This window comes from Pseudopipra pipra, chromosome 5 (assembly GCF_036250125.1).
Source record: "Pseudopipra pipra isolate bDixPip1 chromosome 5, bDixPip1.hap1, whole genome shotgun sequence".
Lineage (NCBI taxonomy): Eukaryota > Metazoa > Chordata > Aves > Passeriformes > Pipridae > Pseudopipra > Pseudopipra pipra.
The window spans coordinates 54,733,693-54,753,059 of NC_087553.1; the positions used below are offsets into that span (position 1 = coordinate 54,733,693).

A 19,367-nucleotide genomic window follows, 5' to 3' on the forward strand; every position below is an offset into this window, starting at 1 on the left:
TCAGTAATATTAGAACACAACTGAATACATGTAACAAATACAAGGAAGAATGTCTATCATGCATACTGAGTCAAAAGATAAACATAGAATTAAGGGGCTGGACTTTGCATGAACTGTATATATCTAGTAGATACAAAATTAGGATTAGGAAGCCAAGTGCTTGCAGAATGTCTTGGGCATATTAAAATAGTAAACCAGGCTTTTCTTCAGCTTCTTTCCAGCCTGCTCCCTAAACACAAACAACCTGTTTGTTAAAACATTTCCTCAATGTTTTTTCTCTATTTGTAAAATAACTACATCTCCTATTAGACAGCTGTTTATTCATCTGAAATAAGCAGACATGATATCTGAAATTGCAGACAAGTATACTTTTAATAGACTGTATCTGGGGGTGACTTGTCTGAGTGAAGAAACAGGACAACAAGACTCGTCTTTAAAAATTACATGTACTCTAGTTTCCTTAATGTTCTTTGACAAATCTAGGTACTTAAGCTTCTAGGAAGCAACAGAGGACTTTCTTTCCTTTTTCTCTTTTTAACACAGACATTACACATACACTTCAGATTGTGAGCAAAACGCAGTCATCATCTGAATAAGAAAACATGTACACTTAAACCTCTTAAGGAAAGAGAACGGAATTCTTCAAAATAAGTGAAAGAGGCCTTGGTTAATGAGAAAAAAAGAGAGAAAGATGAATTGTGAATATATTGAAAAAGTGATTTCAACAAGCGTAAAGGCATAGAGTGTGGGGCCTCTGTGAAATATCCTTCACCCAAGTGGATGGCTTTGTAGGAGGAAGAGAATATTGTTTACCAGAGCTGAAAAACGAGAACAAAAAAGGGAAAAAATCACTGAGAAAATAAGCACTCTGGTGCTCAGAAACACATCACAGCTGGCTAACCTGACAGGTTAGATCTAAGTTACTTGCTTATACTCCGTCATTTTAAACAGCATGGTAGCACTCACTGCAGTAAAAATAGGTCTCTGCATTGACTCTCAGGCATTACATGTGTTGGACAGGTGCCGATGGTTTCATTTTGCAACACAGGGGTCTAGTCTTCTGTCAATATGTGTGCACAACAGCTTTAACATTAAGAGGAATGTGTCTGTTCATCCATGGACAAAGAGGCCCAAAGAGCTTGTGTTAGTATTCAGATGACAATTAAAATCAGGCTTAATCCTTTAATTCGGTAGATAAAAAGTCTAGTATAATTTTACAAAAGCTTTTATTTTAGTCATGTAGAGGAGACAGAAATTACTAATTAGGCTTATAGTAAACAGTGCTCTGCAAGGTATTAGTACATTCTATAAGATGAAACTGGCAGGACTTAAAACTGTCTTTGTTTTAATTAAGAAAAAAATAAAAAGACTATCAAGTAGATCTTCAACCTGCTGTCAATGTTTTGAAACACAAATAACTTTTTCCAGCAGAGAGGTGTAGAAACCACATTAACTTATGTCATAGAGAAAAGGCATGTTCAACTGTAGTTTTGACATTTCCTTGTATATTCTGGCTACTTAGAAAGAAAATGGATATAGTCAAATCCTAAAATGCCTGGCTCTGATCCACCTTCTCAGAGCAAGTGCAGCTGGAGCAATGCCAACTGAATGTGCTTCCCTCTAGCCCACAGTCTAGCATAAAACTCACCCAGCTCCCATACAGAGCTACATGAGTACAAAGGGAAATACTAAAAAAAAAGGAAACAGTCAACGAGATCTGCTTGTTACATCCCTGCCTGGGAGACAGGAGAAAGCACACCACGTATTTCTCTTTCCTCCATCTATGTCTCCTTTGTTCTCACAAACTTCTACTGCAAAGCAATGTATCACACCATTCAAGGACATAATGCATTTGACATTTTTCCGGTTTTAGGTGTTTAGAAAACCAGAACCACCAGCAATGTATTTTTATGCCATTCTCCTGGTATGCAGGAGAATTCAAATACACATGGGCTGTTTATTAAAACTACACAAAAGTATAGAATAGCCAGCTCAAGTTAAAGCCAGGTCAAATATGACCTATATCTTAGATAAACAAAATACAATGTCAAATTCCCCAGTTAGATCCATATGTAACACAGATGCCCAAAATTCTAACTTACATAGGTCCCTTTAGAAAAGCTTCCAGCAGCTTGAAACATAGATGGGATGTGTATAGAGGAAGGATTAAAGGAAGAGTTAAGAGTAGCTGGGGCATTAATGCTTCTTAATATTGGCAAAACTCCCATTTATTTGATTGTGGCTTTGTCCAAACCCTTCAGAGATAGAGCACTAAATAAAGGAACTAGAACTTGCATAAATTTGAGGATGCTGCATGAGGGAGGGGCGGAGGGAGAGAGAGAGGAGGAAGTGAAACAGGGAGTGTGTAGAGGGTCTAAGTCCTAGGTCACACAGAAGAGAACTAGGATTTTGAATGTAAGATGATATGTGTGTAACATATTTAGATATAAGAAGAAAGATGGCACTAGCTGCAATGACTGCTCTATCTTGGACAAGCTCACAGGGAAATAAGAGAGGATTGGACAAGTAAGTTAACAGGGAAACAAGAGGATTTAAACAGCAAAAAAATGAAGGTGGAAAAGGACAAAGGTTATAGCTTTGGTGGTGGTTGGAAGCAAAGAAATTACAAGCCTCATTACAAGGCAAATAGTGTGGAGGGAATAGCAGAGAAATTTCCAACTTGGAAATCTGGAAGCCTTGATGGAGATTTGTGATCTTTGTGGTCAATAAAATTTTATGCAATGTGATGGCTCAAAGGGATATAAGGTGATGTGTTCTGGAGGAAGATGCTTCAGTTTGTACCATAATTTGCACTGTATATGTAGGACTTCTTCTAAAGCACACTTTCAGTAGATCCGTTCTTAAGGAAAACAAATAGTACAAACAATTCCCTTACAGAGACTGTTTGAAGAGCAGTTTTGGGCTTTGGGACCAATTTCAGTATCATGCCACATTGGTTTGCTTGTGTCTTTTTGATGACTAGATTAGGAGATAGATGATCTGCCTGCTGTGAGTTCTTCTGCTATACCTCACTCAGTTATGACTGCTGACTTACTAGAAAAGAAACTGTAAAATGTCATGTATTCCTTAGCATCAGATCTAAAAATATTTTCCACAATTTCCCACGGAACACTGTCTCTTAAATAGTTCCCTACTTCTCAACTAATCTTCTCCTGACCTCCTGATTTGTAACTAGGAAATGTTCTGCAGCACCTGTTGAATGGCATTCACAATACCTGTGAATACCTGTTGTTAATTTATTCCATTTGAGTTCAGTGGGATAAAAAAATGAAAATCTAGTCCTTTTCCTTTCTTCCCTTCATTGTTCAGCTATTCTTATTGTACAATGGCAGAAAAGAGGATGTTTTCTGTAAAAAACAGGTTTATGCAGGTGCTGTATCATCAGTTCTAGCAACAAGCCTCATAACATCACTTTAACCCCATTCATATATTTCACAATATCAAGTGAACATGACCTTAATAATCACCATGAAAACAATAATTTGACTGTTCTACTAGGGCCATGTTTCTGGTAAATTGACTGATTATGAAATCACTTTCAAGTCTGGAAAGCACCATTTTAGGAAGAGAAGAATTCAAATTCTATGTACACATCGACAATGCGTGTCCAAAGTTAAGAAGATATTTCATAATTATTGTGTTTTTATCTAGATTAGTATAAAAAAATAATGTTCTGCTACAGTTAAATTCTGATCCTCTTGGATTAGCTCACATGGATCTCTCTATTGTTATTTTATCCCCTGTCGAGAAGCTGCACTGTAGACTGAAAGATACACTTTAAAAAAATTATTTGTGTATAACCAATTTAAGTTTTTTGGGGTTTTTTTTAGAATTTGCTTATATATGTATTAAAATTATCGCTTTTGCTGGGCATTTTATACTAATTATTCTGGTTTCATGCAAGAAAGAGCTTACAGTTATGTAGAAGGAAATACTTGTAAACACACACATGCATATTTAGTGCTAACAATTTAATTAAATAGATTTAGTTTTGCTTTTTAAGAGTAAGCATAAAGCTTACGAGTCTGTGTGAAATCAGACTTCAATCATTTTCTGGTTCCTAGTATTTCCATCTTTATGAGATATGAAACTAACAGTCACTGTCCCTCACAGTCAGAAAATTTTAGAATTTTATTATATTTAGCAACTCTGTTATAAATTTTACTGGGCTTATAAATATTTAGATTTTTTTCTGTATCGTGTATTTTGATTGGATGTCCAATTTATTGACATCTTCTCAGCTACACAAATTATAACAATTCTTTAACAAAATGGTCACAAGGGGCTGAAACACACATAAACCAACTGTGCTTTCCATAACTAACTTTACTTGACTCACCATAGCTGTGCTTCAAAATATTTTTCTAAAGGAAATGCAGGGTCATGTGTCTTTGATTAGGTGCTGATCATGTGTCAAGTTCAAGATGTGATATGTGATGAGCTTGTATATGCATTGCTATTTAGGTTAAGCCTATGCATGACAATTTACCAGTCCACAGCATTTTAGCCTATCTGTAAGATCAAAATGTTGATAGTGTTATGCAAGATTGGAATTACTGTAGTAGGAGATAAGAAAGACAAGAAGCTGAATATCTACTCAAAGCCAAGCTAAAAGCATTTTCAGCTTGTTCGGTTTTTTGACTTTCATACATGTGTTTATTTGTTTTCAGCAAGGCACAAGCATTGTTAAAGCTACAACAAAAACTATTTACATATTGCTTCCACCTTGGCAAGAGCAAGCAAGTAAAAGAAATCTCACAACAGAAATAGTTCCAACACAATTTCTAGAGAGTGTTTTATTTAAAGATTTTCTATTTGTCTTAACAAGGGTAAAAGTGTAAAAGATAGTTCCAATTAACTTCCTATTACTGATAGCTTTTTTTCCCAGTCTGTGGGCTTATTATATCATTCTTAGCTGAAAAAAATCCCTCTTCCTGTCTACTTACAATTTTTCAGTAAATGATAAATTTTCTTAAAGTTGTTTTCTTTACAGTTTGTGTTATCACTAGTGTTGCTTTATGCAAATAAATCAGCCCTTACAGTGCCCCAGGAACCTAAGATCTTTTAAGTGCTGGAAAGATTTATCTTTAACTACACTTGTTGAAGACAATCATATTTTTGGCACTGGAGAAATCAGAGCCAAAAGATCAATATTTTTTTGAGGTGAATCTGATTTCTAGAAATACAGTAGATAAGGCATATTTTTTTTCCAAATTATCTCAGTGAAACATTTGTGGTCTGTCACAAACTTTCTGTGATTATTGATCATTCTTTAATTAAAAAAAAAATGAAGTTATTTAGCTATCTATGCTTGACAAAACTGTTTCTGCTTCCAGTTAGAATGAATTACTTATCACAGAAGCCAGCAAGTAGCCAAAAAGATCTATTTAAAATTCTGTAGCACACAAGACCATCTTCAACTACGTTACCAACTCTCTGACATTCTCTACAATGGGATAAGGAGCTGATCACAGACAAATTTAATTTTTCTGGCAGCTCTTTCCTGTGTTTGGGAGAAAAGCCATCATTCATGATGGGGCCAGAAGCAAACATGTCAGACAAGCAAAATGCTAGTGTTTTCCATTATGTGGCAGATGCACATCTCTTCAATGTACACAACTTGGTATGCCAGCTCAATGCTCATACTGGAACAGACATTCAACTATGCAGAAAAGAAAAGGGCTTTACAACCTTCAGGTGCACACATGAGCATCTTACTTCACTAAAAAAAAAGGCTATGTTTTACTAAATACTCCACCTCTTTTTTAGAGAAGCTGGCATTTTCTCTCTTATATCTCCAAACAAACTTATAATTAAAATCAGTGCTCAGTGTACATACTCAAAATTATAGTAGTTTAATTAGTATAAAAGTAAACAGGGAAATGAAATTGCAATCTAAAAACAATAAGCATATCTTAAAACAATAAAGCCGAGTCTTTAAAATTATGTATGCAGTAGCTTTGCACAAAGTCCTGCTTTAGCAAGAACACTTGCTGAAACCCAGGTATGCACTATGCTGAACAACAGAAAATCTAAACAGGGTTTAGAATTTCTTTAAAAAGTAGTATTTTCTGTGAAAGTCAGTACTTGGCCTGAAAGCTGGTCAGAAATGTTTTCATAAGTGGGTTGTCTTTTTTTTTAATGCATAGCTGGTTTTACAGTTAACAGTACAGTTAACATTTTTCAGTTTAAGAAAGTGGAAACAGTTTAAAACTTGTGAAATTATGCTCTTTAAATATCAGAACTGCTCTGTCTCCAAAGTTCAATTTAAACTCAAAAAGATAGAAAAGGTTGAAGCTGAAAAAATCCCTTTTTAAATGCCTACAATATTTTAAATAACCTAATCCATTATTTTTGTCTCATTTATTAGCTAAGAAACTTCTTTTAGTAATTTTCACTTGTGATTCTAATCGCATACTTTTCCTAAGAAATAACTTTTGGAATGGGTTCCCACAAAGCAACTTTTGAAAGAAAAGAGGATCTCTGTATTTACATGCTTTCTAATTAGAGGTAGTTTTTGCAGTTAATGCTGCCACATAGGATAAGTATGACTACTCCTTTTTCCTCTTACATCAGCTCATGAAGGGCTGGGGAGGGAAGAAGAGATTCGTGGGGCTGCTGCAACCATTTGTTCAGCCAGCTGGGTGGACTCAGCAAGGGCCATGACCTGACCTGCACTGAATATCTTCACCAGCTGGAGGGAAACATGCTGCCTCATGGATAAGCGAAGAACAAGGAACTTCCCTCTTGGACAGAAAGGGAACATAGGAAGGTTGGGCAATAAATTATAATTCAGTCATACTCTTTTTCACGTCTTTTTTAACACTCTGCTTCTAAAGCAGAAAAACAAAATCCTAATTTCTGCTAAGGATTAGGTGAAAAAGCTGAGGAAATTACCAACATAGAAATAATTTAGCTTATAAAATATTTAATTTGGAAAAACATGAAATGAGAAAACATCGCAAAAATCTTCTTTCTTAACATACAATTTCCAGTGAAAGGGAGGGATATTTCTGTCAGACAATCTGGTGAATTTTAACTAATTTTCTGTTCCAAAACATAAAATCATGAAATCATTTGAGTTGTAAAAGACCTCTAAGATCATTGAGTCTAGTCATTGACCTAACATTGCCAAGTTCACCACTAAACCATGTCCCTAAACGACATATCTATATATCTTTTAAATACCTCCAGGGATGGTGACTCAACCTCTTCCCTGGGCAACCTGTTCCAATACTTGACCACCCTTCCGGTGAAGAAACTTTTCCTACTATCCAATCTAAACCTCTCCGGGAGCAACTTGAGGCCATTTCCTCTTGTCCTATTGCTTGTTACCTGGGAGAAGAACCAACATCTACCTCACTACTATCTCCTTTCAGAAAGCAGAAAGCAATAAGATCTACCCTGAGCCTCCTTTTCTCCAGGCTAAGCAAGCCCAGTTTCCTGAGACTTGTAGTTTAGGTATGAAAGAATTCAAGTGCTGATAGTTTTGTTATAATCTTGTAGGTCCTCCCCTATTCTAAAGATGCTGAAAAAAAAAATTAAGAGTACAGAAATTGAGTTTTGAACAATGATAAACTGATGAATATGGAAAGTATCGCTTCAGCAGTCTTCTAACTTTCTTTCCTGTAATAAGGAAAAATAGAAACTGTTCCAAATATTCCTCATATTAATCCTCATGATATGCAGAGTGTTGGCAGCAAAGTTTCTAGTTTAATCAAGCCAAACATTATTCATAAAATGAAAGAAATACTAAAATGATAAGTTGCCTTTCTAGGTTGTTTCCTATGATGTGTATTGCATGGACTAACTGCTGAGCTAGATCTCTGAGTATGATCAGGATTAGAAGAGAATGCTTTCAGGTGAAGAACAGTGCAGTCTGCTTCATCAGCTCAGACTGAGGAATTGTTTAGATGCTTTCTTTTCTTACAGTCACAGGAATACAGGGATTCATAGCATAAACACACAGAAGACGATTTGCATAAATTTTGTAGAAATGTGGGGAAAGTAAGGAGTCGTTACTTGAATTACCATTAGTAGTTGTTTTCTTTAAGCTAATGAACATATCTTACTACATAACTTACTGGAACTACCTCTCCCTCCCATTGTGACCTGGATTTCTTTCTTTTGACAACTACAGCAGTAATTTACAGGTCAGATATTAATACTGGAATAATTTTACTATTGTTTCTAACTTCTTTTAATGTTACTAAAAACCAGGTGGATCTACATATAAGATCCACTGAGCAATAAATCCAACATGATAACAGCTGGAATAGTAAAATCATAAGGATAATAATTTATGGGAAGATTTCTACCACATATTACAATTTATTTTGCCTATACTGCAGTTATGAAAAGAGAGGTCAGACTTGTCAAAATAACTGGAAATACATTAAAATTTATCTGTCTTGTTAGATTTGCAACTGCTTCCGGTTGGAGGAGAAGGGAGATATTATGCAGTGATTTTTATGGTCTTTCCTTAGCAGAAAGTGCAACCTCTCTTTTTTCTCAATATGGGAAACAAGTATTCATCTTCTCATTCAAAACAGAGTATTTCCAGTTTATTATAATAACTGATGGCTTTATTATCTGTAAATAAACATGATTTATCCACCTGTCAAAAATGTTGAAAGGAAGGAAATTTACAAAGCTCAGTTTATCAGATAGGGATGTACTTTAGACAGCCATCTATCCTCAGATGGTTTTTGTGCAGTCTACCATTTTAACTTTATTTTACCCAGACGTTCATCAAACATCTATTTTAATCACTCAACTAAATTCAACATTTTTTTTCTGTAGCATTCCAGTCATCATGACATTTCAGACACCTCTATCTCAGATGATCCCAGTACTCCCAGTGTTTTGCCAGGTACACATGCATGACAGAGATGAAGATTATATTCGCAGAATGCTTTCTCACAGAATTTCTCTCCCTTGCCTCTAAAGCACGTTACTGACATTTACGTAAGTATTAGAAAATTGGTTTATGTCTTAGGAGTCCATTTTTCTTTCAGTTTAATGACACATTTGAATAATTTAACTATTTGTAGTGGGTTCCTTTCGTAAAGCAGCTGCTGCCAAAACAGGCATGAACATAAATGGACAAAGTCATGAATTAGACAAAAATAAAAATCACACAGGACTTAAAATCAATGTCCTTACTTTCTCTGCAGAACATCTGTAAAGATGACAATCTAAAAATGACATGTTTAACAACACAGAGGGTTTATATTCTACTGCTTGAGATTTAAGACAAATCATTAAACATGGAGATCCATAAAAGCCACCAAGCTTGAGTTGCACAAGGTTATTTTGGTTTGGCATTTTAACCTTTTTTTAATTATCCATATATATATATTATTTAAAATTTCTTAAATATGATACAGTAGTTTTCTCAATTTTATATTACTTTTAAACTTACATGTAAACTGTAATAATATGAATGAATAGGAGCAGCATCTCTTATAAAGGACTGTTAAAAATGCTACAAATGTCAAGACTATAAATCAACATATTCCCACTGCATATTGTCAAGTTACCTTAACTTTTACTATGTTTTGTCTTATGGATATGACACAGCATGCAAATTCAGGCATTTAACTCAACTGTATTCACAAGCTAAAGACCCAAGGATACTCATAAGCACAGTGGAAAGACAGGAGTTACCCATTCTGTGCTTCACAGCAAGAACATATCAAGATTCCTAGTCTGTCTGCAGATAAGTTGTTATGCTTATTTAAATGACCTTTATCATACATATTTGAAGTTTGATGGACACTAGCACTCAATTTATGGATTTGTACTGAGTCTACAGGTTTATACCCCTCTAGATTCTATCCAGAATCTCTTAGCAAATTTATACTTTTGGAAATTGATCTCAAGGACATTAAATGTAAAGTTAACTTTTCCAGGATGATCTCTGAATCTTGGCTCTAGATACCTGTTTTCAGCATTAATGGTCATAATTTTTTTTATCAGTGGAAATACAGTGAACAGTGAAATAAAAAATAAAAAAAGCTTCTCAGTAGGTTTGCTATTTCATATGTGTTCACCGAATAGTTAATTAACTACAACCTCTCTTTCAAAAAATGCTTAATGACTTCTGCTATTGTTGTAAGCACTGCTGATGTTTAGGAAAACTGGAGTTCCTCAAAACATTTTGAAAATTTTAACTACTTATTATTCAAACAGAAGCATGTCTAAGGTTAGTAACTGGAAGTACAAGTAGTTGGTAATTAATGTCATATTAAATTTTATTACTGGCAACATTTCACAAAAGGAAACATTGCTTTAAAACAGTACTTTAAGATCCCCAGCTTTTATCGTTCTGTTCTCTCTGAGTAAACTCAAGCCATAAAAAAAAAATAATTTCAGGATTCTTAAATAACTGCAATGTGAGTAAGCACTCTGATGGATTGAAAGAAATTCACTGGCTCAAAACAACTCTGCCTGTGTGTGGGGGGGGTTAGATTGAGTTCTGCCAAGGTGGAATGGTGCTGTCCCTCCCTCCTGACTTCTTGAGGATCACTGGTGCAGCCAGGAGCTCTGCCCCACATCACACCCTCTGGAGCCCCTAACCCCACCCTAGAGTGGTTGGCACACCGTGAACCCCAGCTGGGGAGGGTGGCCACAGGGGGCCAGAGCAAATTAAACCAACACCATGAAGCCTCCCCATTTTCACGTCCCTACTCTCTCGTGTAACACTCCAGCCCCGGAGCTGCTTGCTCATGGGCTCAGCTAGGAGTCTTACTTAAAAATATATACAGAGGGTTCTTTAATACCTTGAGATAGTGTCAAGAGAATAAGCCTCAGACTTGTTCCCAAGAGGTATTTTTATTGATATTTTAGGGGAGAAAATAAGGGAACTTGGCAGAAGTTCCAAAGGGTGCCACACAGGCTAGACAAAATGTTCCACCACAATACTGACCCAGTACACACTAGTCCTCAACACGCAAGTCAAAATCCAATTCCTCCACAACACTTAAGTCAAAATCCAGCCTCTCCAGCTCCAAGCCACCCAAAGCATCAAGAAAGGAGCAAAGAAAGAGAAGCAGAGGGAGCAAGAAGAGAGAAGGAGAAAGAGGGAGAGACAGATTATATAGCTACCATTGGAAGCTTCTTGTGGAAGATCAGCTTTCACGCTTCCAGATGGCAGGGCCACGACATGTGGCAAACATATGCCTTTGGTTCTGTCTGCTCTGGTCCCTATGGCCAACTCCTCTAGGCAGGGCCTCTGACTCACCAGCCTCTCTGGGGTTCCAGACCAGGGTGAGAGGCACTGTCCTCACTGTCCCTGCCAATCTGAGCGGGCTCCAGGTCGTGTGGTGTGTTGAAGTTTTCCTGGGTTATTTGTGACTGACAGATACTCCAGGGCTTCCCCATGTGGGTTCCAGGGGCTGCCATGAGGGATATGATGTCACCCCACCTCCGTGAGGTTCTACTCATCCCTTCCTCCTCCACACACACACACACACACACACACACACACTCTCTCCCCACAAGGTGGTTCTGACCCAGTCATTACTGATCTGGTATCTACCATCTGAACACGTGGAAGCTTGAATTGCACAGGACTCAAGGTAATCGCCATAATTCTCTCTTTTTCTCTTTCTCTCTTCCTGTACTTCTTCTTCTCCTGATCTCCTTTCTTGATATTTGGGTAACTTAGAACTGGATGGGTCGAATTTTGCTAAATTGAGTGGGATTAGAATGTGCTAAGTCAATGTTTTGTGAAACGCTTTATTTTAGTTGAATGCTGCGCTTTGAACTTTGGCCAAGTTACGTTATTTTATAAAGTTTACCAGTAAAAGTATGTTATTTGACCTCCCAAGAAACATGTGTAGCATCTTCTCCCGTGCGTTCTCTCAAGGTATAAAAAGAACTGAAGGCCCTTTTAATAAATCTGTTGGGTAGATTTTTCGAGCCTTGTATATTTTTTACGTAAAAACCCTTCAATGAGCTTGTAACATGAGCCTGGGATCTTAAAGCACTAACAAAAGTATGTTTAAGTTTTTCCTTTGTTTCATCTTTCAAAGAGATGAAAATATCAAAATTCAAATAAAATGTAATAGAATATATTAGCTTGTTTTTAAGATGCTTCTTATGGTGTTATGCATTCATTGAGAAACTTGGAGTTTAATCAGACAGTATGCATTAAGATACTACATTTTGTCCTATTCAGAGAAGCAATTTAATTATATGGAATGTGTAAACTATTATGATGATGTCTGTAAGACTATGTGGAAGCATGTTTTTATTTGCAGCAAAAGGAAGAAGCACAGTCAAAAGAATTATTTTAGTTACATAGCTACTCTATTAGCATTTTTTTCCCTCCTGAAAGTCATTATCTAAAGAAAAACAAGTCACGTGCAAAAAAAAAAAGGGTAACTCGCAAGTGAAATTTAGTATTAGAAGTTGTGCGATTTAGCATCATTTATGTGTTCAGCCTTGGGTTTCATAAAAGAAATTCCAAAGAGATGTTCATTAATCTTGTCTTTAGAAGTAAAATCCAGATCATCTTTTACTACAAGCCAAGGTGAACCAATGGTGTAAATCAAAACCACTGCAAAGCCACTGCATGGTTACCAGCCAAGAAATATTTTTCATTTCAAGACTCAATTCTTCTGGCTCAGGTACTTGCCACAGAACTGACTGAACCAAGCTGGTAAAAGCACCACACATTTATATAACAAAGCGTTTTTCTGACTTAAGCCTACACATACAAAATAGTCAGAAGTTAAAAACAATTTACCTAACCATATTTTCCTATGTCAAATGGGAATTTTTTACTTTATCTATGATAAGCCATTACCTTGGTACTTACTTCCCCTAACATAATCCAAAGAGCCATGAAAATAAGCCTGATCCAATTCAGTAGGCCCGCTTACTCCAATTTTTAGTGATGAAAATATTTTTTTCTGTCACACTCTATCCCCCATACAATTCCTCTGTTTGGATTAGCAAGTGTTTTATCAAAGTATACAGAGCTGTTCTTTAATTCTGCAGGGAAGGGTGCCCTCTAAACCAGAGACATGTCAAATGTTTGCACAATTTAAGTGAACACATGCTGACTTTTCCAATTAAATTAAAATATATGTTTGAAAACATCGTAAAAAACACCTTCTAGAAGGAAAAACAAGAGTTTATGTAAAAGATTGATGAGTTTAATTTCTTATTTTTAAGATTTTCCCTATTTCAAATATTTGCAGTTTTGATGATTGATGCTAGTATTATTGCCCTTTCTTACCTAACTTGTCATTTTTGCCACTATCAGGTGGATAAAAACTCACAGTCGACATTTACCTCTGCCTTCCCATTAGAACTGAGAGAAGGACAGTTAAATGTCTGATGTGTTTTGTGCTGCTAACCATCCAAGTATGAATAATTTCATTTCCTATTAAATTATCATGAAAATGTTTTCTTTTTGTACTGGGAAAATAATTAGTGAATTATGCTTTATATGACTTTACATATACTTCATTCACTATTCATTCCTCCTATTCTTTTTTCATTTTTTTTTTTAAGTTCTGTGTGTCAACCAGAAAGAAAACTAATTCTTTTCATTCTGTCCCAGCATTTTTCTTCATTATTTTTGACAAATATAAGTTGATCTTCTTAGGCTTTTGAAATGCAACCATTTCTACCAGACCTGTAGATAATAACAAAGATTGATAGTGCTTTATGTAATAGGCCAGAGCTTCCCTGAAGGACAATAACAAATGTTCGAAGAAACAGTCATTTAAGAATATATTGAGGAAATGTCAACATTATTATGCCAGCCACACTACAATCACGTCCAGCTTCTTGTGTTAATATATAGGAAACATATCTTTTGAAACATACATTTTATTATCTTTGAATTCTGACAGTTTGTTTGCAATTATCATTCAAAATTAATAATTTGTAAGAGTGGAAATGTTGTAATGCTGTAGTTATTGAGAAATGAAAATAGAAAAAGAGTAATGTTTTGATATGTAAATATATAACTTACCTTCTCTGCTGACTGGGCCGTACCAAAAAAGATTGGAATAAAAGCTAACCAAATTATGCAGGTTGTGTACATAGTAAATCCGATGGGTTTTGCTTCATTGAAGGTCTCTGGAACCCCTCTTGTTTTAATAGCATAAACAGTGCATGTAACCATCAGGAGAATACTATATCCAAGGGAACAAATGAGAGAAAGATCTGAAATGTCACATTTGAGGACTCCCCTGGCATTTTCTGGGTCAAGTGTCCTCTGCTCTCCGTAGTCTACGATGGTATGAGGCGGATCGATACCAAACCAGATGAAGACTCCAATAAGCTGCACGGATATGAGGCTGAAAGTGATCACCAGCTGGGAAGCTGGACTAATAAATTTGGGAGCTGTGACAGATTTTTTGCCTTGTTCAAATATTCTGTGAATCCTGTTTGTTTTGGTAAGCAAGGCAGCATAGCTGAAACACATGCCAAGTCCTAAAAAGATCCTTCGAAATGAGCAGACCACTGTATCTGGAGCTGCAATCATTAAAAAAGTAATGGAGTAACAGAGAAAAATCCCAGTCAAGAGCACATAGCTGAGCTCCCGGCCAGAGGCCCTGACGATCGGTGTGTCATTGTACCGGACAAATGTCACAATCACAAAGGTGGTAGCAATTATACCAAGAATAGCTATGAAGACGGGCACAATGGCCCAAGGAGAATGCCACTCCAGTTTGATTATAGGGATAAGCTGGCAATCCGTACGGTTGGCATTTGGTCTCTTATTAATGGGGCACAGTTCACAGTTGAATTCATCCACCTGGTAATGGTACCCCTCACAGCGTTCACAGTGCCAGCAGCAGGGCACTCCCTTCACAGTTTTCTTTCTTTCCCCAGCTTTACAGGGCAGGCTGCAGACAGATGCTGGATGAGTACGTTCTCTGTTAGCCCACTGCATGTCTTCTACCTGTGGGTATAAAAAATTAATGAGACTTCTATTTTCCTTCATTTATAATATCCTAATCCTGGCCACAGGTTTGTCATAAATCACTTCATGCTGACAGCACAAATACAGTTTACCATAATAAGAAACCTGTTTCTTTCCCTTGCATTGACTTTATAAAAGTGTTAAATGATTGTGTCCAATAAATCATTCATGCCACAAGCTTGATGAGTGTCATTAGTTTCTATTTACCTCTTTACTGCTGACCAAATTGACATCTGTAAAGATATTTATTGACTCCAGGCTAGTTTAAAAGCAAAAAGCCCTGTACGCAGTGCTTTAAAAGTTAATCACATGCAAATATAAATATCAGTAGTTCTCAAACATTTAATTACAAAATAAGGCTATCTGAGCTTCAGAGAAATTTCTGGTACGGTAAAGAAATGGATTAAAATCTCCTTGCATCAGCTGACAAAGAGTGCCAGAAAAAAAGATGTGTGATGCCACCTCTTCCACAAATGTGGATACCTTTACTTTTCCACCTTTCAAGTCTTGAAATGCTTGAGTGTTTTGTGTATATTTCTAGAAGACTAAAATGAGTATATACTGCTTTCTGAATAATAATGGGAAAAAAGATATCATGACTACTACTTTAATTCTCCTGATATAAAAAGTCTGGGGATCCTTTTGTAGCACAGAACAATGCACTCTTGTTTTATAAATCCCAGCTTTCTCCACAGCAGCACATGAACAAAATATACTTTTTTTCATCCACTTATCTGTTCTTCCTACATGCTCTACAAACAAAATCTGAATATGAAACTCATGGATTCAAAGCATTTCCTACTTTAAATTCTCACTTTGTTTTATTCCAGCTGTCCTTAGCCTACCCTTAGTAAAAACATGTTATGCAGAGGTCAAACTGAGTGAACCAGAGCAATGCATGGAGTAAAGAGCCAGTTTTAGGCACCAGAATGACTTCGTGCTGCTCCCAGGTCCCACCTTTCATTGCTTTGTTAGATGGTGAGCTCTCAAGGACAAAGGGCTTTCCTTGTTCTTGCCTGTTAAGTACTTAGCACTTTTGTTTCATTTGGAGTTTTATTTATAAGTGGAACAGCAGTAACAAAACTTCAGTCAGGAATGTTTTTAGTTTCTTCTGGAGGAGGACAGAATGAGGACAGCTTATCAAAAAGGATAATTTTAGCCTTTAAAGTTTATTTTTCCAGAAATGTTTAACAGATTTGAGAGGAAATCACAATGTAGCATTGCCAGCAATTCTTGCCTTCCTCAGAGAGCCAGAGGACCAGTTACAGCACTGTGCAGGGTGAATGAAGCTGCAAAAAGCAGACAGGCTCTTTTTCTCTTCTGTGCCTCACTATTATTCTCCACTCAAAGGGGCAAAAAAGGGACCACATAGTAACAAGGGGACAAGAAATGTTCCTACAACCAGTTCTGTGAACCCTCAGAGTTATCAAGGACTTCAGTGAGAGTGGATTGGTCCTGAAGCCACAGAAGTTAACAAGATTTTATATCAAGGACTGTGATGACTACACAAAATACATTGTATGGTGACTATGGAAAAGGAAGTCATTTAAGCAATTAGTTTCCTAAAACCCACAAGAATAACCCAGTACTGCATGAAACAGTTTTCATAGAGCTCCAGCAGAGTATTTGACATGCTAAGAAAATGTCCACCTGTTACAATCTCCAGGTTTTAATCACTGAAATTCTCAAAGCCCGCATAACCCCTGCTGTTTCATCTACTAGATATGAGAGAAAACATGTTGTGATGAAATCAGTGTGATAGGAAAGACAGATTCTCCTTCACACTGTTGCTAGGAGAATAAATACAAAGCTTGTGATTTAGTCACATACTAAGATAAGGGGGGCAACAGTAGGCATGTTCATTAATCCAGATCTCTGGATAAGTTTGGGATAACTCAGAAAAGAACAGTATTATGTATTTGCCAGATTATAACACACAATACAGAATCACCAGGAAAGCAGACAACACCTTATCCAGCATAAACTTAGAATGGCATGTCAGGCAATATCTCATCCGGCAGAAAGCCTGGCAGGATAAAGCTAAGGTGTCCAATTTTTAAACACATTTGAAGTAGTAAAGTGAGTTTGTACCAGATCAGCATTTAATACCATGAGGCTACAGTCCTTCTTATCTGGCATTAAGCATCCTAAAGTCACATTTACTGTACTGTGAATCCATGGCTTATATCAGTTCAAAGAATTCCTTTTTGTCTCTCAGAGTTCCTACCTTAATTAAAAAAAAAAAAAAGAGAGGGAGAGAGAAGAAAGAAAATCCTTTTATTTTACAGCTATTTATGATTTTGCATACTTCTGTCTTGACAGTATTTTAATTGACTAAAAATATGCTTAAAAGCTCTTCCTTGTTGGCAAAACTTTAGAGTGCCCCAGGATATCCATCCCATTGGCAACAACTGCTAATAAATTCCTATTTCTGAAGCTCACTAGTAAAGACTCATATTAGGTTATTAATTCTGGTACATGTGAAACATAAACTACAAAACATATAATTTCCATCATGGAAATATAAAGTTATGAATGTTGGAAAATTCACTGGATAAAGAAACTTTTTTTCCTAATAAATTAATTATTAATATAAGCGCTATTAGCTGGCTACTGATAGAACAATTTAAACAAGAATGGACTCTTAAAGCATAAAAAATTCTAAATGTAGAGAATAACCAGAATGAATGGCTAGGGCAGGTGGATTGTACAAGGTATAAAAGCTATGTTGTACAATCTGTATTGTCTGGATTACTTTTCTAAGCAAAACAACGTATTTAGGGTGACCTATATTTCTCAAGAAGCTCTTAAGAAAAATGTTATTAGTTCTCGCTCATGAGCTTTTTATTTCATTTTATTTTTCAGAAGAAAGAGAAGATATATTCCCAGGAAACATTTGCCAGTGTTTGGAAATTGGAAATCCCTTTAAGATACCTGTATATCTGAGAAAATTCTGGTATTGTAGGATTTTAATTCTAGAAGTGGGTGGAAAGATGGGATTGTCACATTAACACAACTATCTGACAATTTGGTTTGTAGCTACATTAGTAAGTAACGTGGCACAGTAAGAACCAACCAGTAGAGCAAAGGTCTTAACTGAGGGCTTGGCGTTAACATTGTTCTGTATTTGAAATTAGAGTCTGCAGAAGAAAGTTGTTTTGACCTAATTTTGATGTAGTTCAGTGAATTGAACACTGGTAACAATTAACAAAGAATAAAAGTCCCTCTGGAAAGCATATCCTGTTTTCATTTCAGCCAACAGCAATCCAGTTCACAAGGCCCAAGACCCACACTACTATGAGCAAGTGTGCTAAGTGGGAATTATTAGTAGATTCATTTCAAAAGCAGACTCTTGTTTGAAACTAAAATGCTAATGTGTGTACACCCTCAGACTGCTATTTCAACAATACTGTAGTAGAGGCAGAGTATAGGGCAGAGGAAACTATACCTCAGAGTGTGGTGTGCTTTTATTACTCCTGAACAGGTCTGTCAGGGGTTTCTGTATATGCAGTAGTTAATAACTGAAAAGTCATACTACTTTTGGTCATCTGGTGCACTCCCAGCTCTCCACAGACTGCAACAGTCTTTGATTGTAATGTATTTGTGATCTATCATTTTGCATAATATAAAAGTAACAAGTAAATCCAGTACAGGACACAACTACAATGGTCTTAAAGTTCTACTAGTTTCTTCGGATACTGAATGTACATATCAAGGGTCCCAACTTCTAGAACCCGTGCAGAAGATGCACTCATGTCATTCTTTTTCTCTCTTTATGTACTAGTACTATTGATCCCAATTCTTCTCTGAGATTAACTTTAGACAATAAATGACAGTAGAAACTGTTAAGAAACAAGAAAGAGAAGGAGGATCGTTTGGGGACATAGAACCAGAGACACTGTATAATTTCCAGAACTACTGAAAACTTGTAATATCCAAACTTTAAAGGGAGTTGCTGGATGCTCAGCCTCTTCAGAAAATCACAATTTTATATATAGACATGGTGGTGGAAATTTCAAAAGTGCGAAGGGGAACTTAATAGAGCTAATTAATTTAAATGAGAGTTAAGTGCCTTATCTATTCAGGTGTTTTGGAAAATCCCACTGTGTTTCCATCTCCAGTTTTCATAATCTAAATACTTTGGAAAACCTGACCCAACGTGATCTAAAAGTTCAAAAACTAACTTCAGGGGGAAGTTAGTTAACTTCAGGGGAACTTAACTTTAGGCACACATTTGCAAAGATTCTCATGGGAGAAAGAAACTGACAAAGAGTGAAACAGGACCCAGGCCTAAAAGAGTTAACTGAGATATCTTGGCCTGCTAAGAAACCCCAATACCTGTTTTGCTGGAAGAACATTTTAGGACCACTGGTTAATATCATGTTCTGTTCTGCTC

General features: G+C 36.3%; 1 protein-coding gene and 1 long non-coding RNA gene across 7 annotated transcripts in view; one reads left to right on the top strand and one right to left on the bottom strand.

The window, feature by feature from the left end:
* GRM8 (glutamate metabotropic receptor 8) overlaps positions 1 to 19,367 on the bottom strand; it is a 332,411-nt gene that overhangs the window by 31,128 nt on the left and 281,916 nt on the right. For 4 of the 5 annotated variants that reach the window (XM_064656185.1, XM_064656186.1, XM_064656188.1 and 1 more), the window contains one exon: positions 14,015 to 14,950. The exons of the other annotated variant lie outside the window; for it this stretch is intronic. In XM_064656185.1, the coding sequence (XP_064512255.1) occupies positions 14,015 to 14,950 (936 nt within the window). The remainder of the gene's footprint in view (positions 1 to 14,014; positions 14,951 to 19,367) is intronic. 5 annotated transcript variants of the gene reach the window in all.
* Positions 11,416 to 17,873, top strand: LOC135414886 (uncharacterized). 2 transcript variants are annotated; one of them, XR_010430878.1, is made up of 3 exons: positions 11,417 to 11,603; positions 15,802 to 15,949; positions 17,837 to 17,873. It is a non-coding gene; the product is annotated as an uncharacterized LOC135414886 (long non-coding RNA). The 2 variants fall into 2 exon arrangements; XR_010430879.1 differs by lacking the exons at positions 15,802 to 15,949; positions 17,837 to 17,873 and adding an exon at positions 14,146 to 14,398 and having other exon boundaries at positions 11,416 to 11,603.